Source organism: Nicotiana tomentosiformis, chromosome 12 (assembly GCF_000390325.3).
Source record: "Nicotiana tomentosiformis chromosome 12, ASM39032v3, whole genome shotgun sequence".
Lineage (NCBI taxonomy): Eukaryota > Viridiplantae > Streptophyta > Magnoliopsida > Solanales > Solanaceae > Nicotiana > Nicotiana tomentosiformis.
In genome coordinates this window covers 57,088,256-57,111,489 of record NC_090823.1, presented here as the reverse complement: position 1 = coordinate 57,111,489, position 23,234 = coordinate 57,088,256, and the positions used below count along the sequence as shown (strand labels likewise).

General features: G+C 41.6%; 2 protein-coding genes across 3 annotated transcripts in view; one reads left to right on the top strand and one right to left on the bottom strand.

The window, feature by feature from the left end:
- LOC138891337 (probable WRKY transcription factor 75) overlaps positions 1 to 23,234 on the bottom strand; it is a 61,985-nt gene that overhangs the window by 19,184 nt on the left and 19,567 nt on the right. The window lies entirely within an intron of this gene.
- On the top strand, positions 19,564 to 22,321 carry LOC138902685 (uncharacterized). The gene is made up of 5 exons (XM_070190574.1): positions 19,564 to 20,127; positions 20,196 to 20,393; positions 20,438 to 20,497; positions 20,875 to 21,111; positions 22,193 to 22,321. The coding sequence occupies exons 1-5, from the start codon at positions 19,564 to 19,566 to the stop codon at positions 22,319 to 22,321; spliced, it is 1,188 nt and encodes a 395-aa protein (XP_070046675.1).

Sequence of the window (23,234 nt, the reverse complement as noted above, 5' to 3'; positions counted from 1 at the left end):
CGACAAAAGAGTATAGGTTATAAAGTCGTATCCTCATTTCGAGAAATAAGTTTGTGACTCCAACGCGACTACCAGAAGGAAAAGTTAGACCCCAGAGTAATAGAAATCAGTATGGGCTAGTGAACAAGATAAACTAAATATGAATTAGAGACTGAATGATTTGATAATGGTCTACATCATGCGAATTTCAGATTGCATTCTGGCGATAATAGAATGGACAACAGAAGAAGATTCATGAGAAATTTAGAGAATGGTCATTCAGGAAGACGCCTCCCTAAAGCAAGCAATGTGAGCAAAGTTAAGCTTAAGGGACTGTATGAGCCAGTGGCACTAAGTGTCACCATTGCAAGTAAGGAATTTTGTTATCCTTGGTACAGAAGGATTATGACAAGGAGAGTAAGGGTCTTTGATGATGTGAAAGGATGCCAAAGATGAAGAGGTAAAACATCTATAGGTAGGTCGTCGTAGCTCCAACTCGTAGTACTCCCCTAAATAGGGGAATATGTAGTGATGTGGTATTAAGTCAGAATTAAGTGATTCTAGTAATTATGGAATGGTAAGGAAGAATGCAAAAAAAAATGAAAAAGGGATGAGATTGCACTTATTCAAAGCCTACAGATATGCTACGATTCCAGCACATTATGCAAACACGACGTCAAGGAAAGGAAGTAAGGGTCCCTGCCCGAGATGTTATTGATAGATAAGGAGCCAGTGTGAGATGTAAGTTAAGACAAAGGAAATAACCCAAGATAAATTACGCGAAATATCGATATGAGAATGGGCCAATGAGTAGTTAGTAATTGATTCAGGAAGAGCCTAGTTATGGCTAAATAGGAGGTTACAAACGAGTCAGCAAATCGTGCTAGATAAACATAGTAAAACCCAATATAGTGAATTAAGCCTCGCAGTAATGTCATTGTAATACTTGAGAAATATTCAGATAGGAGTTGGGGTAGTTAAAGGTACCGTATGAGTGTAATGGAAATAAAAGAAAGCCCCACTAGGAAGACAATCAAAACTTCATAAGCAACCGTACGAGCACATGAGTGTGGAGGAGTCAGAGGGTCTCCCCTAAGTACTACAATGAAAAACTAGTTGAGGAAATAAGGAAGAAGGCTTCAACCTAAGCACAGTGACCTAAAGAGGAAATGGTCATGTAACAACAGTCTCACAACAACATTATATGCACTCCATGAGAAGATGGCACCTACTGTGGCTAATGAACGGGAAGTAAAATCAGAAGTAATACTCGAGATCATATGAGTTGCACGAAAATTCCGGCATGCGTGGGAACTAAGATAAGCTAAGTAGGCATGCAACAAGGAGGCAGAAAGACCAGAAAAAGTAATAGCTTACGTTTAAAGGAAGCTGAGAAGGAACAGAAAGAATTATTCAATCAATGATCTAGAGTTAGTTACGTTATGAACGCACTTAAGAATTTGGAGTATTATCCATGCAGCATATATGTTGACAATCATATAGCCGTAGAAGATTCCGGTATAAGTTAAAAGAAAGAATTGAGCCCAGGTCATAGACAAAGGATTGAATTGTTAGGAGATAGTATCATGGATATTCCATAGCGTCCATGAAGGGCTAAAGTAATAACTAATACCAAGAGCCATAAATTGGAAAATAGCTTAAGCCTACATAAAGGCTGATCAAAGGGAAGAGGAAACTAAAGAGTTACATTAACCAAGTAAATCAGGAGTCTGATTATTGGACCCAGAAAATTATAGACCTCGTGATTAAGAACATTGCAGGATCACTCTTAAATATCAAAGGTACAAGAGAGATAGTGCAGTAGCCATATTCTATAACGGCTCTACGATAAAGCCAGTTAGAAGAGTACCAGCCTCATAAGAAGTCAGAATGAAGCTCCCACCGGATTGTGTATGCACCAAAGGTGCAAGTGTTATAATAAGAGCTTCAAGTTGTGGATGTGAATTATATCTATATGGAAGGGAGGTCATGAAAGAGATAGAAGATATGATGCGAGATTTTAAGCAAAGGTGAACAACGTACGAGATACTCAGGTACAGAAGGTTATGAATAATCTATACATCAGATATAAAGCTAGAAGCACTGGGATTCAGTATCCAGGAATGATAGCGGCAGCGTCAGTGGCATATCTTCCAACCTATGTTTTTTTTTAAATATCAAGAGGTCTAGCTAAAAGAGTAAAGAAGAGTTTGAGACAATGTGATGTCTCGCTTAATGTTCCAGAATAACATAAGGAAATCTATGGTGCAAGCATGTTGAAGGAAGGTGGTCAAATATATAAATATATATGTGTAGGTCGCAAGCTAAAGTATGGTAAAGCGACAAGGTTTTAAGAAGACAAGAGTATGGATAAGAAAGGGCGAGTGAGAAGGTGACGAGAAACAGATAAAAGCCCGTAAAAATAAGAGAGCTGATGATTTCTCTAAGTTATAGAAAGCTCAGTATAGCCTGAATGAACTCAAAGGAGTTACTCATCATAAGTAGCATTTAGAAGAGATGGAATGCTGCTCTAATAGTAGAATAAGGGTGTAATTGTGGTAGATAAAGGATGACATTTGGGCCTTCAATTGAGTAATGATTTGAAGAAAGGGATTCATGAATTGTATGGGATTAAAATACCCATGTAAGGTGAATCACATTGGAATGCTATGAAATACGGTTATGGAAGTATAGTATCGCCCCCCAGGTGGGTCAGAAAAATCACTTCAAATGTTCCTCGATGCAACGTGAGCCCTAGTGATTACGTAAGAAGTTTCAAGTTATCAGTGGTAAATTGTAGATCAATATTAAGGTGAATCAATAATGGATGTACAAAAGTCACAAAGTATGACATAAGATTAGGCCGTCATTCTTAAGATGAACAGTAATGAGGGAGCATTAAAAGACTTGGATTTATACACATGGGATAAGCAACGAAAGTAACCTGGAGTTTGGTAGCAGACCTCAATAAGGATAAATCAAAGTAAGAGTTACGGTATAGTATGACCTACCTAGGTGCAGTAAGGTCATACGGAAGGATAAACGAAATAAGGTATAGCAATATTTGTGAGTTCAACAAAGTGCCGAACGAAGAACTTCGATATACCCATAGATGCCCAGAGGGACATCTTATCAAGCTCTGTATATGTTTACAAAGTGAAGCCTAGAGATTGGGTAAAAGCTGGAGGAAAAAAGGAAAGAAGAGTCGCATAGGCATATTTACAAGGAAAAAGTCGTACAGGCTGCATGACAGAAGGTAGCAAGAGTTGCGAGATTGGAAGAATCCTGACCACAGGTCGTGGTGTAAGAAAGAGACCTACAGGTTGTAATACCCTAGATTTCAGATTTATTCACAGAACAACTGTCTAAGATGGCAAGGAGAGTACTAAAGTATTCCCAAGGACTATAGGCTATGATAATGATAAGTGCATCAATCAACATTCGAGGACGAATGTTCAAAAGGGGGGAATGATATTACACCCCATGTTTCCATACATGAAAGTACGCCATAAGTAAATTGATGAAAGCTCAGAAATGAGATGTTACATTTCACATTTTTTTACGTTAAAGTTTCATTGTAAGTTAATCGACGTAAGTTTGGGAATGAGATTATTTTGGGATTATAAGTATTATGCTATTTCAAACAAGTTATGAGTAAGTTCATGAAGGTGAGAGGGTAAGCAAATCGAAAAAAATGAATTTCATCAAAGTTTGACATTTTGGGATAGAATACGGCCCGAGCTAAAATAACCAGTATTTATGGACTAGTGCCATACAAGGTACCACATGACTATGATAGCAAGGTGTATAAAGTGTGTTAAAAATGAGTAGCATTTTAAGTAATTTGAGAGAATTCTTAATTATGTGGATAATTGGGTAATTATCGTTCAGTGGGAGATTAATAAGATAATCAAGAAGATTAGTAAATAATTATGATTAAGGAATAAGGCCTAAAAGGCCCAAAACATGGCAGCCACTATTCAATTAGTGACTCTTGAATTGAATTGCTAGGTGGCACGTTTAGAGGGCCTCTTAGCTAAGCCATAAAAGGCTTCTTAAATTCAACAAAAGATATGTAAGATTTTGATCAAAAATTCATAAAATAAGAGATGCTCACCTCCTCCCATCTCCAAGTAATGATCTCCATAGCAATATACATTGCTTCAGCAAAATAAAATGTTAGTAACGTGAGTTACTTCACAAAAGAGATGTGCTTAATCTAATCTACAAAGTGATGGATCTCCAGCCAAGAAATTCATACGAAGTTATACTACGTAATAGTAACGGGATTTGCAATTTTAAGGGAATACGGTGCAATATTTCTCAAGAATATCATACAGATTTTCCCCTACTTCGATCCACCCATTACGTGTTGTCGCAGTCAATGGGTGTTAAAGGGATTATCAAGAGATTCGGCTCAGGTATGTTAAGGCTAAGCCCTTCCTTTATTTTGGCATGATCTCGTAATTACATGTGTTTGATAACGAAGCATAAACAGAAGTTCATACTCCCGAATTTATGTACATTATCCTAGTCTCATAAATTACAGTATTCTCCTTATTGGGACTTCATATTTAATTGAGTATTGTCTTCTTCCAATCAAGAGAGCAGAGAGCCTATATATACAGTATTACAGTATTTTCATTACCATCGAGCTATAATCGATGGGCAGGCCCCTATTGGGCAACCTCTGATCAGATGGTAAGTTATATACCGAGCCTACTATGGTCGAGCGCCTATGAGCGAGCCCAGCATAGCCGAGATACAGAGCCTAGTATGGCTGAGCGCCTATGAGCGAGCCTACTACAATGGAGCAGTTATATATACCGAGCCCTATAAGGCCGGTCATTTATTTTTCTTACTATATTGAGAGAGTTGAGTCAGTATCAGCAGGGAAGCATATCTTCAGATTATCTTTGACTCCCAGTTACTTTCAGTTATTATATTATCAGTTCAGTTTTAGCTTTCAGTTATTCTGTTGCCTTACATACTCGGTACATTATTTTGTACTAACGTCCCTTTTGTCGGGGACTGCATTTTATGCATGTAGGTTTAGACAGACAGACGAGTAGACCTCCTCAGTAGGTGTTGCCCGAGTTCAGCTTGGCCGGTAAGTTTCGCGTCCTTCGGAGTTGTCGGGTCTAGAGTTTTACCTACATCTTATGTATATATATGTTATGGATAGGTCGGGGCCCTGTTCCGATCATAGTACATCCATCAGTAGAGGCTTGTAGATATATCCTGTTAGTTAGTGCAGTATTTTGGGCTTGTAGGCCTTTTATGTATATTTTGTTGGTTTGCCAGCTGTAGTAGTTATGACGGTCTTGTCGGCCCAGCATTCTATTGATGTTTAGTCAGTACTTAAAATTGTCTTGCAATGTGGCCATGGACAAAGTATGATATTATATGTTCAGATTCCCTTAGTCGCAAGTTGCTACGCAAGGATAGGTGAGGCACCGGGTGCCGGTCTCATCCCTCAGGTTCGGGGCGTGACATATATTGAATGTCCAAACTCATGATGTATATGCTCTTATTGATCCCGGTTCCACCTTGTCCTATGTTACCCCTTATGTTGCTATGGAATTTGGGTTAGAACCGGAATAGCTTCCTGAGTCGTTCTCTGTATCTACTCCGGTTGGCGAGACTATTGTGGGCGCACGAGTTTATAGAGGTTGTGTTGTCACGGTACGTGGTTGGGACACCGTGACCAATCTCATTGAATTGGGGATGGTTGATTTTGATGTAATTATGGGAATGGATTGGCTTTATTCATGTTTTGCTAAGCTCGACTGCCGAACTAGAACTGTGAGGTTTGAATTTCCTAATGAGCCGGTTATTGAGTGGAAAGGGGATAATGTGATGCCAAAAGGTAGGTTTATTTCTTACCTTAAGGACACAAAGATGATCAACAAGGGGTGTATTTACCATTTGGTCCGAGTTACGGACACCACTGCTGAGGCACCTACACTCGAGTTAGTGCCAGTTGTGAATGAATTTTTGGAGGTCTTTCCTGATGCGCTCCGTGGGGTTCCGCCAGACAGGGAGATTGATTTTGGGATTGATGTGATGTCAGTCACGCAGCCTATATCTATTCCGCCCTACAGAATGGCACCAGCAGAATTGAAGGAACTAAAGGAAGAGTTGAAGGATTTGTTAGAAAAGGGTTTCATCCGACCGAGTGTGTCACCATGGGGCGCACCGGTTCTCTTTGTGAGGAAGAAAGACGGATCACTGAGGATATGTATTGACTACCGGCAGCTCAACAAAGTCACAATCAAAAGCAAATACCCACTACCAAGAATAGATGATTTGTTTGATCAGTTACAGGGTGCTAGATACTTCTCCAAAATTGATTTACGATCCAGGTATCACCAATTGAAGATCAGGGAGCAGGATATTCCGAAAATAACTTTTAGAACCCAGTATGGGAACTTTGAATTTCTGGTAATGTCTTTTGGGCTAACAAATGCCCCTACAGCTTTCATGGATCTTATGAATCGAGTTTTCAACCCTTTCCTCGACTCATTTGTGATAGAGTTCATTGACGATATTCTTGTGTATTCACGAGGTCGGGAGGACCATGCTGATTATCTCAAGACAGTGTTGTAGACTCTTCATCAGCACTAATTATATGCGAAGTTTTCAAAGTTTGAATTTTGGCTCGAATCTGTCACATTCTTGGATCATGTTCTCTCTAGAGAAGGAATCAAGGTTGATCCTCAAAAGATTTCAGCAGTGAAGAATTGGCCTAGACATACAACGCCCACCGAGATTCGTAGTTTCTTGGGCTTAGCAGGGTATTATAGGAAGTTTGTGGAGGGGTTCTCTACTCTTGCCTCTCCGTTTACTAAATTGACTCAGAAAGAAGTTAAGTTCCAATGGTTCAATGCTTGTGAAAGGAGCTTCCAGGAGTTGAAATCGAGATTGACTACAGCGCCGGTGTTGACCTTGCCAGAGGGTACAGATGAATTTGTGGTATATTGTGATGCTTCAATAATTGAGCTTGGGTGTATGTTAATGCAACACGGCAATGTTATAGCCTATGCTTCTAGGCAACTCAAAAATCATGAAAAGAATTATTCAACACATGACTTAGAATTGGCGGTGCTGGTTTTTGCATTGAAAATTTGGCGTCACTATTTGTATGGGGTCCATGTGGAGGTTTTCACGGACCACAAGAGTCTTCAATATATTTTCAAACAAAAGAAGCTAAATCTGAGGTGAAGAATATGGCTTGAGTTGCTCAAGGATTACGACATCGATATTCTATATCAGCTGGGGAAAGCCAATGTCGTGGCAGATGCTCTTAGCCGGAAATCTATGGATAGTTTAGCATACTTGGAGGTATATCAAAAACCATTGGCCAAGGAAGTCCATCGATTGGCTAGTTTGGGAGTTCGTCTTACGGACTCTAATGAAGGAGGGATAGTTGTGCAAAATAGGGTCGAACCATCGCTTGTTGTGGAAGTCAAAGAGAAGCAATACAACAATCCATTTTTGGTACAATTGAAGGAGGGGATTCAAAAACATAAGACTACGGTTTTTACTCTTGGCATGGATGATGGTACACTAAGGTACCAAGGGCGTCTATGTGTTCTGAATGTAGATGGTCTCCGGGAAAGAATCATGACCGAGGCTCACGCTTCTAGGTATTCGGTGCATCCAGGTTCTACGAAGATATATCACGACCTCAAGGAAGTCTATTGGTGGAATGACATGAAAAGGAATGTGGTAGACTTTGTGGCAAGTTGTCCGAACTGTCAACAAGTGAAGGCCGAACATCAACGACCTGGTAGATTGGCACAGAACATAGAAATTCCAATGTGGATATGGGAAATAATTAATATGGACTTTGTGGTAGGATTACCTCACACTCCACGCAAGTTTGACTCAATTTGGGTGATTGTGGATCGACTCACGAAATCAGCACACTTCTTGCTAGTTAAATCTACCGACACAGCAGATCAGTATACTTAGTTGTACATCAAGTAAATAGTCAAGCTACATGGCACTCCAGTTTCTATCACTTCCGATCGAGGGGCTAAGTTCATGGCCAATTTTTGGAAGAAATTTCAGAAAGGTTTGGGTACTCAGGTGAATCTTAGTACAACTTTCCATCCCCAGACCAATGGGCAGCCATAGCGGACTATTCAGACGTTTGAGAACATGTTGCGAGCTTGAGTTCTTGATTTCAAGGGTAGCTGGGATGATCATCTGCCACTCATAGAGTTTGCTTATAACAACAGCTTTTATGCAAGTATTCATATGGCACCATTTGAGGCATTATATGGTAGGATATGTAGATCTCCCATTGGGTGGTTCGAGATTGGGGAAGCAGAGTTGATAGGGCCAGACCTTGTGCATCAGGCTATGAAAAAAGTTAAAATCATAAAGGAGCAGTTGAAAACTGCTCAGAGTCATCAAAAATCATATTCAGATGTTCGTCGCAGAGACTTAGAGTTCAAAGAAGATGACTGGGTATTCTTGAAGGTTCCCCCCATAAAGGGTATTATGCGGTTTGGGAAAAAAGGGAAATTGAGTCATAGGTATGTCGGGCCATCCGAGGTATGTCGGGCCATACAAAATCATCTAGAGGATCGGTCTGGTGGCGTACAAACTTGAGCTACCACCCGAGATGTCATTAGTGCACCTGGTATTCTATGTGTCTACGTTGAAAAAGGTAGTTGGAGATCCGTCAGCTATTGTGCCGGTTGAGACCATTGAGGTTAATGAAGAATTGTCATATGAAGAGATTCTAGTTGCCATTCTTGATAGGCAAGTCCGAAAGTTGAGGAATAAAGAAATTGCCTATGTGAAAGTGTTATGGCAAAACCAGCAGGTTGAAGAGGCAACGTGGGAGGCCGAGGAAGAGATGAAGAAGAAGTATCCTCACTTGTTTGAATAGTTGTGTAATCCTTTCTTTTATGAACCTATCGCTTAAGAATTTTGTATCACTTGTTCAGTTAATGTAAAGATGCTCCTTTTGATTATATGTTGTTTATATGAGGCCACGGTTGGTGTGGTTATGAGTTATGCTATGTCGTTGGGTTCTATACATGTTTGTAAGATGTGTTTTCTGGGACTCTCTGACAGGTGGATAGGCCTAGTTACAAACGAAACTCTGGTGAAATTTTTGAAAATTTAGAGAGTTAGTTAATTTGGGGTTGCTAGTGTAGGATATGTTAACTGAGTTGCACAAGGTGCTAATAATGGACTCTGATCCTCATTCGAGGATGAATGATCTTAAGTGGGGGAGGATGTAAGGCCACATAAAAAATATTTTCCTAAAAACCCGGGTTTGGACTTTTTTGATTGATTAGTGCGCTGGGAGTTGAAGGAAAATGTTGGGTAGAAGTATGCATTTTTGCGGCCATTCTGCAGCCGCAGAACCACTCTGTGGACCACAGACTGGTAGCAGAATGGGGCAGATTTCTGGGGCATTTTGATGCCCAATTTCGCGGCCATTATGCAACCGTATAACCGTTTTGCGGGCCACATTCTTGTCGCATATCCCGCCTTGGGAGTTTTCGGAGGGAAGTTCTGCGGTGCACTATGCGACCGCAGAACCGTTTTGCGGTGCATTATGCGACCGCGGAACAGGTCTATAGGCCGCATAGTGACTGCAGACCAGATCAGTTCTTTTCCGATTCTAGCCCCCTCCATTTTCGGGGTCATTATGCGGACCGCATAACCGTTATGCGGTGGCATATGCGACCGCAGAACCTGTTCCGTAGCTTTATTTTGGGGGTTTTAAAACCCGACCCTATTCCGTTAAAACACACCCCATGGACCATTTTGAGCATATTTTCTGATATGTTTAGAGTGAGTGAGAGGGTCCTAGAGGGAGAAGTGATTTTCATCAAATTGTTCTTCAATTCTCACTTAAATCTTGAAGATTATAGAGAGAGGCTCCTAGGTCTTCTTCCTAAGAGGTAAAATTCTATCACCCAAACTCTTAATTTCAAAATGTAACTAGAATGGACCATTAGTAAGGTAATTCATGGGGATAGGAGTGCTTACCTTGCATGCATGTATCCTTGTAGTATGTGGGAAGATTGTGAGCTAATAATTGTAGAGAGTGGGTTGGGAAATGATGGAATCTTCCACAAAAGAGCCTTAAAACATTTATGCACACCTAGTGTTTGATAGTATGCTCAAATGAGCTAAAACCATGTTCATCTTCCTAATTTTGGTTCAATTTTGTTATATTGTTAAAATAGATTGAAGTTGCTAATAGTCAAGAACATCTTAGAGTTTTAAGAGGCTCAATTGAGGTATGTTGGCTAAACCCCCTTCTTCTTAGAATCGAATCCCACGGTGTTCATGTAATTGGAGTAAGTCCTTGATCATTATTGAATTGGCTTTTCCTAATGTGGTTGTGTTAAAGGATGTTTGTTAAATGTTTATGCTAAATGCTTCATCATGTCATCTTGCCATTTGAGAATATGTTCAAAATGTGGAATATGTGTTAGGAATGTTAAGACTTCATGTCAAGATTGAAATAAAGGTTGTTTTGCCAAATTGTATGAAAGGCCCCTATGTGCCTGAGATTTCCCAAATTGCTCATATGTGAATTAGTGTCTTGAATGGGAAGCCCTATTGATGACGATAATGATAATGATATTTGAAGGTGGAAAAGGGAGCTGGAACTATGAAATACGGCCAAGTGCCAAGAATGACTTTGTAATCGTAATCACTAGTGCCAATGAATTTAAAGTATATGAAAGAAGTTTGATGTGAGATGATTGACTGAAGAAGGTAATGTCTCAAATGAGATGGCCTAGCTGATCGGGCCGAGATCGGACTCCGTGTAAGAACACGGTGGTATTGTGAATGAAATTGTTGAAATGTCTCAAATGAGATGGCCTAGTCGATCGGGCCGTGATCGGATGCCATGCCGCACACATGGTGGTACTGTGCCAAAAATTACAATCAAATTGTGGTAATGTCTCAAATGAGATGGCCTAGCCGATCGGGCCAAGATCGGACTCCGTGTAAGAATACGGGGGTATTGTGAATTGTCGAATATTGGTGCTAAAGATCACCCAACCTAATAATATGGAAATTGTCTTGAAAACGCACATGATCCTTAACTTATTGTTTTACTATTATTTGAAGAGCTTATTGAATTCTTGACTGTTCCTCTTGTATTATTATTCATTCTATTGAATTGGTGCTTAGCTTTACATACTAGTGCTATTCGATGGTACTAACGTCCCTTTTACCGGGGGCGCTGCATCTTTAAATGGATGCAGGTGGTTACATAGCAGACATTGTTGATCACAGATAGTGTTGCATCCTCTTCTTAGTGGACTCGGTGAGTCCCATTTCATTCCGGGGTCATGTATTGTACCTTTTGTTTATATTATGTGATTTATAGCCGTGGCCTTGTTGCCGACACCATCTTTACTCTCTTTTGTATCTTTAGAGGCTCCGTAGACACTATGTGGGTTGTATATGGGTGTTGGGAATGTTAAACAAGTTATGTTGTGTTTGATCACTTGTTCCACTTGAACTATAAGAAATGTGTATTTTGAGACTTAAAGGCGCAATGGCTAATGAAATGATTTAGGATTATATGAATGAGATTCCTACTGTATAATTAATGAAATCACGTCTTTTCTTGATCATAGATTAATTGGGTAGAAAGTATCTAACAGGCTTGCTCGGCCAGATTCACTCGGTTGAGCGCCGGTCGCGCTTCCCGAGGATGGGGCACGATAAATTTGGTATCAGAGCCTAAGGTTTTAAAGTGTCCTAGGATGTCTCGGAGCCGTGTCTAGTAGAGTCCTTCTTAACGGTGTGTTGTCGACCACATCTATAAGTTGGAGGCTGCTCGGACATTTAGGAACAATACCCTTCTTTGATATTCTGGATCGTGCGATGAAACTAAATGTGCAACTGTTCCCCCTCTAACTCGTGCATTCCTTTAACTTTCAGTATATGGCATCTAAGAAGGAAGCAAGAACTAGCCAAGGAGCCAACGCCGCCTTAGGAGAGGAAGTTGACCCTTTATTTGATATTGCAGGTGAACACCCGAGGGGTGAGGATAATCCCCCAACTGCTACACTACCTGATACCATTACACCGGCCCAGGCCACACCAATTCCTACACCTACTGAGGGTGTGACGATTCCATGACCTGATATTCCGATTCCACCTCCAGCCCCAGCTTCCGGCTCTGGTATTTCTGATGGGGATCTTAGGGGAGCTATTTAGATGCTGACTCATATAGTGGCTTCTCAGGCCTAAAGGTCGAATGTTGCACCTACATCCTCTAACTAGCAAGGGGATTCTAGTGGTTCCAGGGTGAACAGGTTTCTGCAGTTGGATCCTCCGGTGTTCACGGGTGCTAATCTCAAGGAGGACCCACAGGACTTCATTGATGAGATGCATATGACTCTCCGGGTTATATGCGCTACTGAGACGGGGGGAGTGGAGATGGCGGCCTACCAACTGAAAGGGGTGGCCTATTCTTGGTTTGAGCTATGGGAGGACTCTCGGAAGGAGGGGAGCCCTCCAGCGAGATGCAGTGAGTTTGCTGGTGCCTTTATAGACCATTTCTTGCCTGCCGAGACTAGGGCAGCCCATGCCGCAGAGTTTGAGAATCTTAAGCAAGGGAGTAGGAGTGTGTGGGAGTATGACATGGAGTTCATGCGCCTGTCAAAATATGCCATTCTCATGTTGCCTACTATGGAGGCTAGAGTGCGCCAGTTTGTGCAGGGCCTTAGCCCCTTGGTCATCAATGAGGCCGCTATAGCTGCCTTGAATTCAGACATGAACTATGGGAAAATGGTAGCATTTGCTCAAGCTACAGAGGACCGCAAGTTGAAGAACAGGAGCGAGCCAGAGGGTACTAGCAAGGCTCGGTCCGTGGGCAACTTTGGGGAGTCATTTGGTAGGGGGGAGATCAGCTTTCAGGGGAGGGTCATCAGGGCCAACCAAGTCTCATGCTCTGTCTTCAGCCAATGCACCGCAAGCGAGGCACCGTCAGTAGCAGGGGAGTCACTTCAGGCCTAATTAGGGCAGCAGGGGACCCTATCATCAGGGTCGATCAAGAGGGAGGTTCCCGCAGCAGTGGAGGCTCCCATGCCCCAGGTGTGGGAAGATGCACTCGGGGATTTGCTACATAGACTTACCTATATGTTACGGGTGCGAATTGAGGGGTCATATTCAAAGGGAGTGTCATTCATCCCGCCAGGGTGCGGACAGGGGCACAGCACAGCCATCCAGTTCTACAGCTGCTACATCTTCAGCAACCCCTCCAGTTCGAGGCCCTCCGGCACCAGCAGTGCATGGTGCAGCGAGGGGTGGTGCACAGAGTTCAAGAGGACACAGCCGTTTCTATGCTATGAGTGATAGCCAGAGTGCAGAGGCTTCTCCAGATGTCATCACATGTATATTAACTGTCCAAACTCATGATGTATATGCTCTTATTGATCCCGGTTCCACCTTGTCCTATGTTACCCCTTATGTTGCTATGGAATTTGGGATAGAACCGAAACAGCTTCCTGAGCCGTTCTCTGTATCTACTCTGGTTGGCGAGTCTATTGTGGCCGCACGAGTTTATAGGGGTTGTGTTGTCATGGTGCGCAATCGGGATACCGTGGCCGATCTCATTGAATTGGGGATGGTTGATTTTGATGTAATTATGGGAATGGATTGGCTTTATTCATGTTTTGCTAAGCTCGACTGCCAAACTAGAACTGTGAGGTTTGAATTTCCTAATGAGCCGGTTATTGAGTGGAAGGGGGATAATGTGATGCCAAAAGGTAGGTTTATTTCTTACCTTAAGGCCACAAACATGATCAACAAGGGGTGTATTTACCATTTGGTCCGAGTTACGGATACCACTACTGAGGCACCTACACTCGAGTCAGTGCCATTGTGAATGAATTTCTGGAGGTCTTTCCTGATGAGCTCCCTAGGGTTCCGCCAAACAGTGAGATTGATTTTGGGATTGATGTGATGCCAGTCACCCAGCCTATATCTATTCCGCCCTACAGAATGGCACCAGTAGAATTGAAGGAACTAAAGGAACAATTGAAGGATTTGTTAGAAAAAGGTTTTATCCGACCAAGTGTGTCGCCATGGGGCGCACCGGTTCTCTTTGTGAGAAAGAAAGATAGATCATTGAGGATATGTATTGACTACCGGCAACTCAATAAAGTCACAATCAAAAACAAATACCCACTACCATGAATAGATGATTTGTTTGATTAGTTACAGGGTGCTAGATAATTCTCCAAAATTGATTTACGATCAGGGTATCACCAATTGAAGATTGGGGAACAGGATATTCCGAAAATAGCTTTTAGAACCCGGTATAGGCACTTTGAATTTCTGGTAATGTCTTTTGGGCTAACAAATGCCCCAACAGCTTTCATGGATCTTAAAAATCAAGTTTTCAAGCCTTTCCTCGACTCCTTTGTGATAGTGTTCATTGATGATATTCTTGTGTATTCACGAGGTCGGGAGGACCATGCCGATCATCTCAAGGTACTATTGAAGACTCTTCATCAGCACCAATTGTATGCGAAGTTTTCAAAGTGTGAATTTTGGCTCGAATCTGTCACATTCTTGGGTCATGTTGTCTCTAGAGAAGGAATCGAGGTTGATCCTCAAAAGATTTCAGCAGTGAAGAATTGGCCTAGACCTACAACGCCCACCGAGATTCGCAGTTTCTTAGGCTTAGCATGGTATTACAGGAAGTTTGTGGAGGGGTTCTCTACTCTTGCCACTCCGTTGACTAAATTGACTCAGAAAGCAGTTAAGTTCCAATGGTCCGATGCTTGTGAAAGGAGCTTCCAGGAGTTGAAATCCAGATTGACTACAGCGCCGGTGTTGACCTCGCCAGAGGGTACGGATGAATTTGTGGTATGTTGTGATGCTTCAAGAATTGGGGTTGGGTGTGTGTTAATGCAACACGGCAAATTTATAGCCTATGTTTCTAGGCAACTCAAAAATCATAAAAAGAAATATCCAACACATGACTTAGAACTGGCGGCTGTGGTTTTTGCATTGAAAATTTGGCGTCACTATTTGTATGGGGTCCGTGTGGAGGTATTCACGGACTACAAGAGTCTTCAATATATTTTCAAACAAAAGGAGCTGAATCTGAGGCAAAGAAGATGGCTTGAGTTGTTCAAGGATTACGACATCGATATTCTATATCACCCGGGGAAAGCCAATGTCGTGGCAGATGCTCTTAGCCGGAAATATATTGGTAGTTTAACACACTTGGAGGTATATCAAAGACCATTGGCCAAGGAAGTCCATCGATTGGCTAGTTTGGGAGTTCGTTTTACGTACTCTAGTGAAGGAGGGGTAGTTGTGCAAAATAGGGCTGAATCATCGCTTGTTGTGGAAGTCAAAGAGAAGCAATACAATGATCCATTTTTGGTGTAATTGAAGGAGGGGATTCAAAAACATTAGACTACGGTTTTATTCTTGGCATGGATGATGGTGCACTAAGGTACCAAGGGCGACTATGTGTTCCGAATGTAGATGGTCTCCGGGAAAGAATCATGACCGAGGCTCACGCTTCTAGGTATTCCGTGCATCCAGGTTCTACGAAGATGTATCATGACTTGGTGGGTTGGCACAGAACATAGAAATTCCAGTGTGGAAATGGGAAGTGATTAATATGGAATTTGTGGTAGGATTACCTCACACTCCGCGCAAGTTTGACTCAATTTGGGTGATCGTGGACCGACTCACGGAATCAGCACACTTCTTGCAAGTTAAATTTACTGACACAGTGGAACAGTATGTTCAGTTGTACATCAAGGAAATAGTTAGGCTACATGGCACTCCAGTTTCTATCATTTCCGAACTAAGGGCTCAGTTCACGGCCAATTTTTGGAAGAAATTTCAGCAAGGTTTGGGTACTCAGGTGAATCTTAGTATAGCTTTCCATCCCCAGACCGACGGGCAAGCAGAGCGGACTATTCAGACGCTTGAAGACATGTTGCGTGCTTGTGTTCTTGATCTCAAGGGTAGCTGGGATGATCATCTGCCACTCATAGAGTTTGCTTATAACAACAGCTTTTATGCAAGTATTCAGATGGCACCATTTGAGGCATTATATGGTAGGAGATGTAGATCTCCCATTGGGTGGTTCGAGATTGGGGAAGCAGAGTTGATAGGGCCAGACCTTGTGCATCAGGCTGTGGAAAAAGTTAAAATCATAAAGGAGCGCTTGAAAACTACACAGAGTCGGCAAAAATCATATTCGAATGTTCGTCACAGAGGCTTAGAGTTTAAATAAGATGACTGGGTATTCTTGAAGGTTCCCCCCATGAAGGGTATTATGAGGTTTGGGAAAAAGGGATAATTGAGTCCGAGGTATGTCGGGCCATACAAAATCATCCAGAGGATCGATCTGGTGGCGTACAAACTTGAGCTACCCCCCGAGATGTCATTAGTGTACCCGGTATTCTATGTGTTTATGTTGAAAAGGTTAGTTGGAGATCTGTCAGCTATTGTGCCGGTTGAGACCATTAAGGTTAATGAAGAATTGTCATATGAAGAGATTCCAGTTGCCATTCTTGATAGGCAAGTCCAAAAGTTGAGGAATAAAGAAATTTCCTCCGTGAAAGTGTTATGGCGAAACCAGCAGGTTGAAGAGGCCACATGAGAGGTCGAGGAAGAGATGAAGAAGAAGTATCCTCACTTGTTGGAATAGTTGTGTAATCCTTTCTTTTATGAACCTGTCGCCTAAGAATTTTGTATCACTTTTTCAGTTAATGTAAAGATGCTCCTTTTGATTATATGTTGTTTACATGAGGCCACGGTTGGTATGGTTATGAGTTATGCTATGTCGTTGGGTTCTATACATGTTTGTAAGATGTGTTTCTGGGGCTCTCTGACAGGTGGATATGCCTAGTTACAAATGAAACTCTGGCGAAGTTTTTGAGAATTTAGAGAGTTAGTTAATTTGGGGTTGCTAGTGTAGGATATGTTAACTGAGTTGCACAAGGTGCTAATAATGGACTCTGATCCTTATTCGAGGACGAATGATCTTAAGTGGGGGAGGATGTAAGGCCCCGTAAAAAACAAATTCCTAAAAACCCAATTTCGGACTTTTTGAATTGATCAGTGCGTTGGGAGTTGAAGGAAAATGTTGGGCAGAAGTATGCATTTCTGCGGCCATTCTGCGGCCACAGAATCACTATGTGGACCACAGACTGGTCGCAGAGTGGGGCAGATTTTTTGGGCATTTTGATGCAAAATTTCACGGCCATTATGCGATCGCATAACCGTTTTGCGGGCCGCATTCTTGTCGCATATCCCACCTTGGGATTTTTTGGAGGGAAGTTCTGCGGTGCACTATGTGACCGCATAACAGTTCTGCGGTGCATTATGCGACCGCAGAACAGGTCTACGGACCGCATAGTGACCGCAGACCAGATCATTTCTTTTCCAGTTCTGGCCCCCCCATTTTTGCAGTCATTATGCGGACCGCATAACCATTATGTGGTCGCATATGCTACCACAGAACCCGTTCCAGAGCTTCATTTTTTGGGATTTTTAAACCCGAACCTATTCCGTTAAAACACACCCCATGGACCATTTTGAGCATATTTTCTGATATGTTTAGAGTGAGAGAGAGGGTCCTAGAGGGAGAAGTGATCTTCATCAAATTGTTCTTCAATTCTCACTTAAATCTTGAAGATTATCAAGAGAGGCACCTAGGTCTTCTTCCTAAGAGGTAAGATTCTATCACCCAAACTCTTAATTTCAAAATGTAACTAGAATGGGCCATTAATAAGGTAATTCCTGGGGATGGGAGTGCTTACCTTGCATGCATGTATCCTTGTAGTATGTGGGAAGACTGTGAGCTAATAATGGTAGAGAGTGGGTTGGGAAATGATGGAATCTTCTACAAAGAGCCTTAGCTTTACATACTAGTGCTATTCGACGGTACTAACGTCCCTTTTGCCGGGGGCGCTGCATCTTTAAATGGATGTAGGTAGTTACATAGCAGACAGTGTTGATCACAGATAGTGTTGCATCCTCTTCTTAGCAGACTCGGTGAGTCCCATTTCATTCTGGGGTCATGTATTATACCTTTTATTTATATTATGGTAACTTTTTGAGGTATGGTCGGGGCCTTGTTGCCGGCACCATCTTTACTCTCTTTTGTATCTTTAGAGGCTCCGTAGACACTATATGGGTTGTATATGTGTGTTGGGAATATTAAACAAGTTATGTTGTGCTTGATCACTTGTTCCACTTGAACTATAAGAAATGTTTATTTTGAGACTTAAAGGTGCAATTGCTAATGAAATGATTTAGGATTATATGAATGAGATTTCTACTGTATAATTAATGAAATCATGTCTTTTCTTGATTATGGGTTAATTGGGTAGAAATTATCTAACAGGCTTGCTCGGCCGGGTTCACTCGGTTGAGCACCGGTTGTGCTTCCCGAGGATGGGGCGTGACAGCTGGGGCAACTTATATGAGGGAAATGACTACCATATTTCATGACATGATACATAGGGAGATTGAGGTCTACATGGATGATGTGATCATAAAGTCAAAGAAGCAGTTTGACCATGTTAAGGATTTGAGGAAGTTTATCCAAAGGCTCTGCAGGTATAACCTCAAGCTCAATCCAGCAAAATGTGCATTTGGTGTCCCGTCCGAGAAGCTGTTAGGATTCGTGGTTAGTCGACACGGCATTGAGTTAGATACGTCGAAGATCAACGCCATCCAGGAGTTACCACAACCCAAGAATAAAATCGAGCTGATGAGCTTGCTCGGAAGGTTAAATTACATCAGCAGGTTTATTGCTCAACTCACGATGACCTGTGAGCCTATCTTTAAGTTGCTGAAGAAGAATGTGCGGTCAAGTGGACTGACGAGTGTCAAGAAGCATTTGATAAGATCAAGAGGTACCTATCGAACCCACCTGTGTTGGTCCCACCAGAGCCTAGGAGACCTTTAATATTGTATTTGACAGTCCTGGATAATTCTTGTGGTTACGTATTGGGTCGGTACGACATCACGGGCAAGAAAGAGCAAGCAATTTATTATCTCAGCAAGAAGTTCACTCTTTATGAGGTTAAGTATACTCTTCTTGAAAGGACATGTTGCGCCCTAACTTGGGTGGCACAAATGTTGAAGCATTATCTATCGTCCTACACTACTTACCTCATTTCTCGCATGGATCCTCTAAAGTATATCTTTCAGAAGCCTATGCCCACAGGAAGACTTGCGAAGTGAGAGATTTTACTCACAGAGTTTGATATTATATATGTGACCAGGACCGCAATGAAATCCCAAGCCTTGGCTGACCACTTGGCCGAGAATCCGGTGGATGAAGAATATGAGCCACTGAAGACTTATTTTCCAGATGAAGAAGTGTTATATGTTGATGAGGTTGATCTTAATGAGAAGCCAGGTTGGAAATTTTTCTTTGATGGAGCTGCTAACATGAAAGGTGTCGGAATAGGAGTTGTACTCATTTTTTAAACAGGGCAACGCTACCCTGTAACAGTCCAGCTTCATTTTTATTGCACCAACAACATTGCTGAGTACGAAGCATGCATTCTGGGTTTGAGGTTATCTATAGACATGGGACTCCAAGAAATACTGGTTCTGAGAGATTCAGATTTGTTGGTTCACCAGATTCAGGGAGAATGGGAAACTCGGGACCTGAAGCTCATACCATATCGGCAGTGTTTGCATAATCTTTGTCAGCGATTCAGCTCAGTGGAATTCAGGCATATTCCCAAGGTTTATAATGAGATTGATGATGCATTGGCTACTCTGGCGTCTATGTTGCACCATCCAGATAAGACTTACGTTGACCCTTTGCATATCCAAGTTCGTGATCAGCATGCTTACTGCAATGTGGTTGAAGAGGAACTTGATGGTGAACCTTGGTTTCATGATATCAAGGAATACATCAAGTCCGGGGTATATCCGGTACATGCCACATGTCACCAAAAGAGATCCCTTCGACGTCTGGCTAGTGGATTTTTCTTAAGTGGGGGAATCTTGTACAAGAGGACTCCAGGCCTAGGACTACTGAGGTGCGTAGATGCTAAAGAAGCTTCAACTATCATGACTGAAGTTCACTCCAGAGTTTGCAGGCTACATATGAATGGGTATGTCTTGGCAAAGAAGATACTTCGAGTAGGTTATTATTGGCTCACCTTGGAATGATATTGCATCAGCTTTGTTCACAAGTGTCATCATGCCAGGTGCACAGTGATTTGATTCATTCTCCGCCATCTGAGTTACACACAATGTCTGCACCTTGGCCCTTTGTTGCTTGGAGCATGGATGTCATTGGACCAATTAAGCCAGTAGCATCGAACGGGCATAAGTTTATTCTGGTGTCCATTGATTACTTTACCAAGTGGGTCGAAGCTGTAACTTTTAAGCCTGTGACCAAGAAGGCATTGGTAGATTTTGTTCATTCAAACATCATTTGCTGGTTCAGAATCCCAAGGTAATCATCATAGACAATGCTGCTAATCTCACTAGTCATTTGATGAAAGAGGTATGCCAACAGTTCAAGATTATGCATCGAAACTCCACTCCGTATCATCCTAAGGAAAATGGAGCTGTTGAAGCTACTAACAAGAACATAAAGAAGATACTTCGTAAGATGGTGCAAGGTTCTAGGCAATAGCATGAAAAGTTGCCTTTTTCTTCATTGGGTTATTGCACTACTTTTCGCACTTCAGTAGGTGCAACTCCTTATTTGCTGGTATATGGAACTGAGGCAATCATACCTGCGGAAGTTGAGATTCCATCCCTTCGGATCGTTGCAGAAGCTAAAATTGATAATGTTGAGTGGGTCAAAACTGGCTAGAGCAGCTGAGTTTGATTGATGAGAAAAGATTGGTAGTGGTGTGTCATGGTCAATTGTATCAGAAGAGAATGACAAGAGCATACAACAAGAAGGTATGTCCCCGAAAATTTGAAGTGGGCCAGCTAGTATTGAAGCGCATCCTTCCACATCAGACTGAAGATAAAGGCAAGTTCGCCCCAAACTGGCAGAGGCCATTCATTGTGAAAAGAGTGTTGCCCAATGGTGCTTTGTATTTAGCAGACATAGAAGGCAGATGTGTAGATATTGCTATCAATTCTGATGCAGTCAAGAGATATTATGTATGATTTTTTTGCTTATCTTCATTTGCATTTTTGTATTTGGCATGTTCAAAGTTGGAATGACAAAGGCATTTTATTCTGCTATCCAAATACTTTTATCCTTTGTTACCCCTTTTAAGCCTTGTTTGTTTTCTTTCATACCCCTCTTTTGGAATCAGAAGTAGAGTTAGAAAAGAAAAGAAAAGGAAAAAAGAAAAAAAAAGAAAAAAGAAGAAAAAGAAAAAGAAAAGAAAAATAAAAGAACAAAACAAAATGAATTGTAGTTGGAACTATGTTCGACCTGATTCCTTTTAAGGATACGTATGCATCCTTACTCTGAGGTTCGATCCCACCAAAATAAAAATCCAAAATTCTCCAGACTTAAAGAAACTAGGGCAGAAGTTTTAGTTTTGCTAAAGATCTGATTCCAAAAGTTGTAATTTTGAACCCTTTCGTCTTAAGTTGTTTCAAGCCTTCATGCCACCCTTTCTTTCTAACCCTGTCCAAAAGCCTACAATACGGTCCAAAGAAAGACCTTCCGACCAATCTTTAAGGATGCTAAGTCAAGCGAGATACAGGTATGATTTACATCATGGGTAACACTTTGTTCATAGGCACAAGGAAAAATGAATAAAATGAGAGAGTCTTATTGGTGAAAACTCTCACGGGCACCGTAAGGCGATGGTGAGTCGAGAGAAAAATTAAAATGAGAGAGTCTTATTAGTGAAAACCCTCATGGGCACTGTAAGGCAATGATGAGTTGAGATATGAACAAATGAGAGAGGCTTGATGGGTGAAAACTCTTCAGAGCACTACAAGTCGAATGAGGATCATGGACTTTACAGAGAAGTTAGATCATGAGGCCCGGTTTTGAAGTATGAAGACATGACACGAACTGAAAGTGTGATTGGTTGGACGAATCAGGCTGATCAATCTGAAATACATGTCATGGTCATTGGAGCCAGCTGCTTCACTCAGATAAGTCTCTTTTCCACTCTTTTTCAAATAGTCATCTCTATTTGAAATTTTCCTTTTTTATTCCTAATTCTCAAAGTCACTTCGCTTTGTTCTTTTGGTTCTATTTTTCTAATTCTCTTTGAAGTTAGTCTTTGTTAAACAAGCAAGAAAGGATTTCAAAGCCTACTACCAGCTTTTTAATTGCACAAAGCAAAGTTCGGCCAAGCACATTGCAAGTGACAGGATTCAGAAGGAGCAATGTGATGATAACTAAAGTTCAGGTAATCAAGTATTTCTTGAATTTTGAGAAAATACAAAGGCTCGATAACTGTCAGAATGAAAACACAATGCAACAAGTGAATGTAGGAGATTCGGGTCATTTAGAGGTTTTTGTTGTCGAGGTTCGATCAGAAAGTCAAACAATTCCTTGTTAGCCCGAAGCAACTGATCAGAATGAAGCATGACAGTGGCAGAAGCAGACACCTTCAGCAACGACGCCACAAACTAACCACCATGGTTTCAAACTAACAAGATTTTCTTTGTTTCAAACAAGGGCAAGAAATTTAGTTCGTTCTGCAGGGATTCTCCATGAGGAAAGCATGTTTCAGGTAAGTTCATTTTTGACTCTTCAGGACCCTTCTGGATAATGGGATTTAGTTTTAAGTTTTCAGAACCCCCTTGGATAAAGGGATTTAGTTTTAGGTTTTCAGGACCCTCCTGGATAATGAGATTTAGTTTTAAGTTTTCAGGACCCTCCTGGATAATAGAATTTAGTTTTAAGTTTCAGGACCCTCCTGGATAATGGGATTTAGTTTTAAGTTTTCAGGACCCTCCTGGATTCATTGGCTTTAGTTTTCAAATTTTCAGGACCTCCTGGATAGTGGGATTTAGTTTTAGCTTTTCAGGACCCTCCTGGGTAATGGGAATTTAGTTTTAGATTTTCAGGACCCTCCTGGATAATAGGATCTAACTAACACCCACAAATGTTCCTGGTACAAACTGGGGCAGAAAGTTTTCTTTGTTTTGTCTGTTTTGTTATCATCGCAGGTACTCACCTGGAGAATGAGAGAATTCATTTCAAAGTTGATTTCAAGTTAGTAGCATGCGCCCACTTGGAGAACGAGGGAATTCATTTTAGAGTTTATTTTGAGTTTTAGCATTAGTAGCACGCGCCCACTTGGAGAACG

Coding starts and splice junctions, on each gene's coding strand:
- LOC138902685 (XM_070190574.1), top strand. CDS start 19,564: ATGGGACTCCAAGAAATACTGGTTCTGAGAGATTCAGATTTGTTGGTT. Junction 20,394..20,437: donor TTAAGCCTGTGACCAAGAAG/GCATTGGTAGAT, acceptor TTGCTGGTTCAG/AATCCCAAGGTAATCATCAT. Junction 21,112..22,192: donor ATGCAGTCAAGAGATATTAT/GTATGATTTTTT, acceptor TTCTCTTTGAAG/TTAGTCTTTGTTAAACAAGC.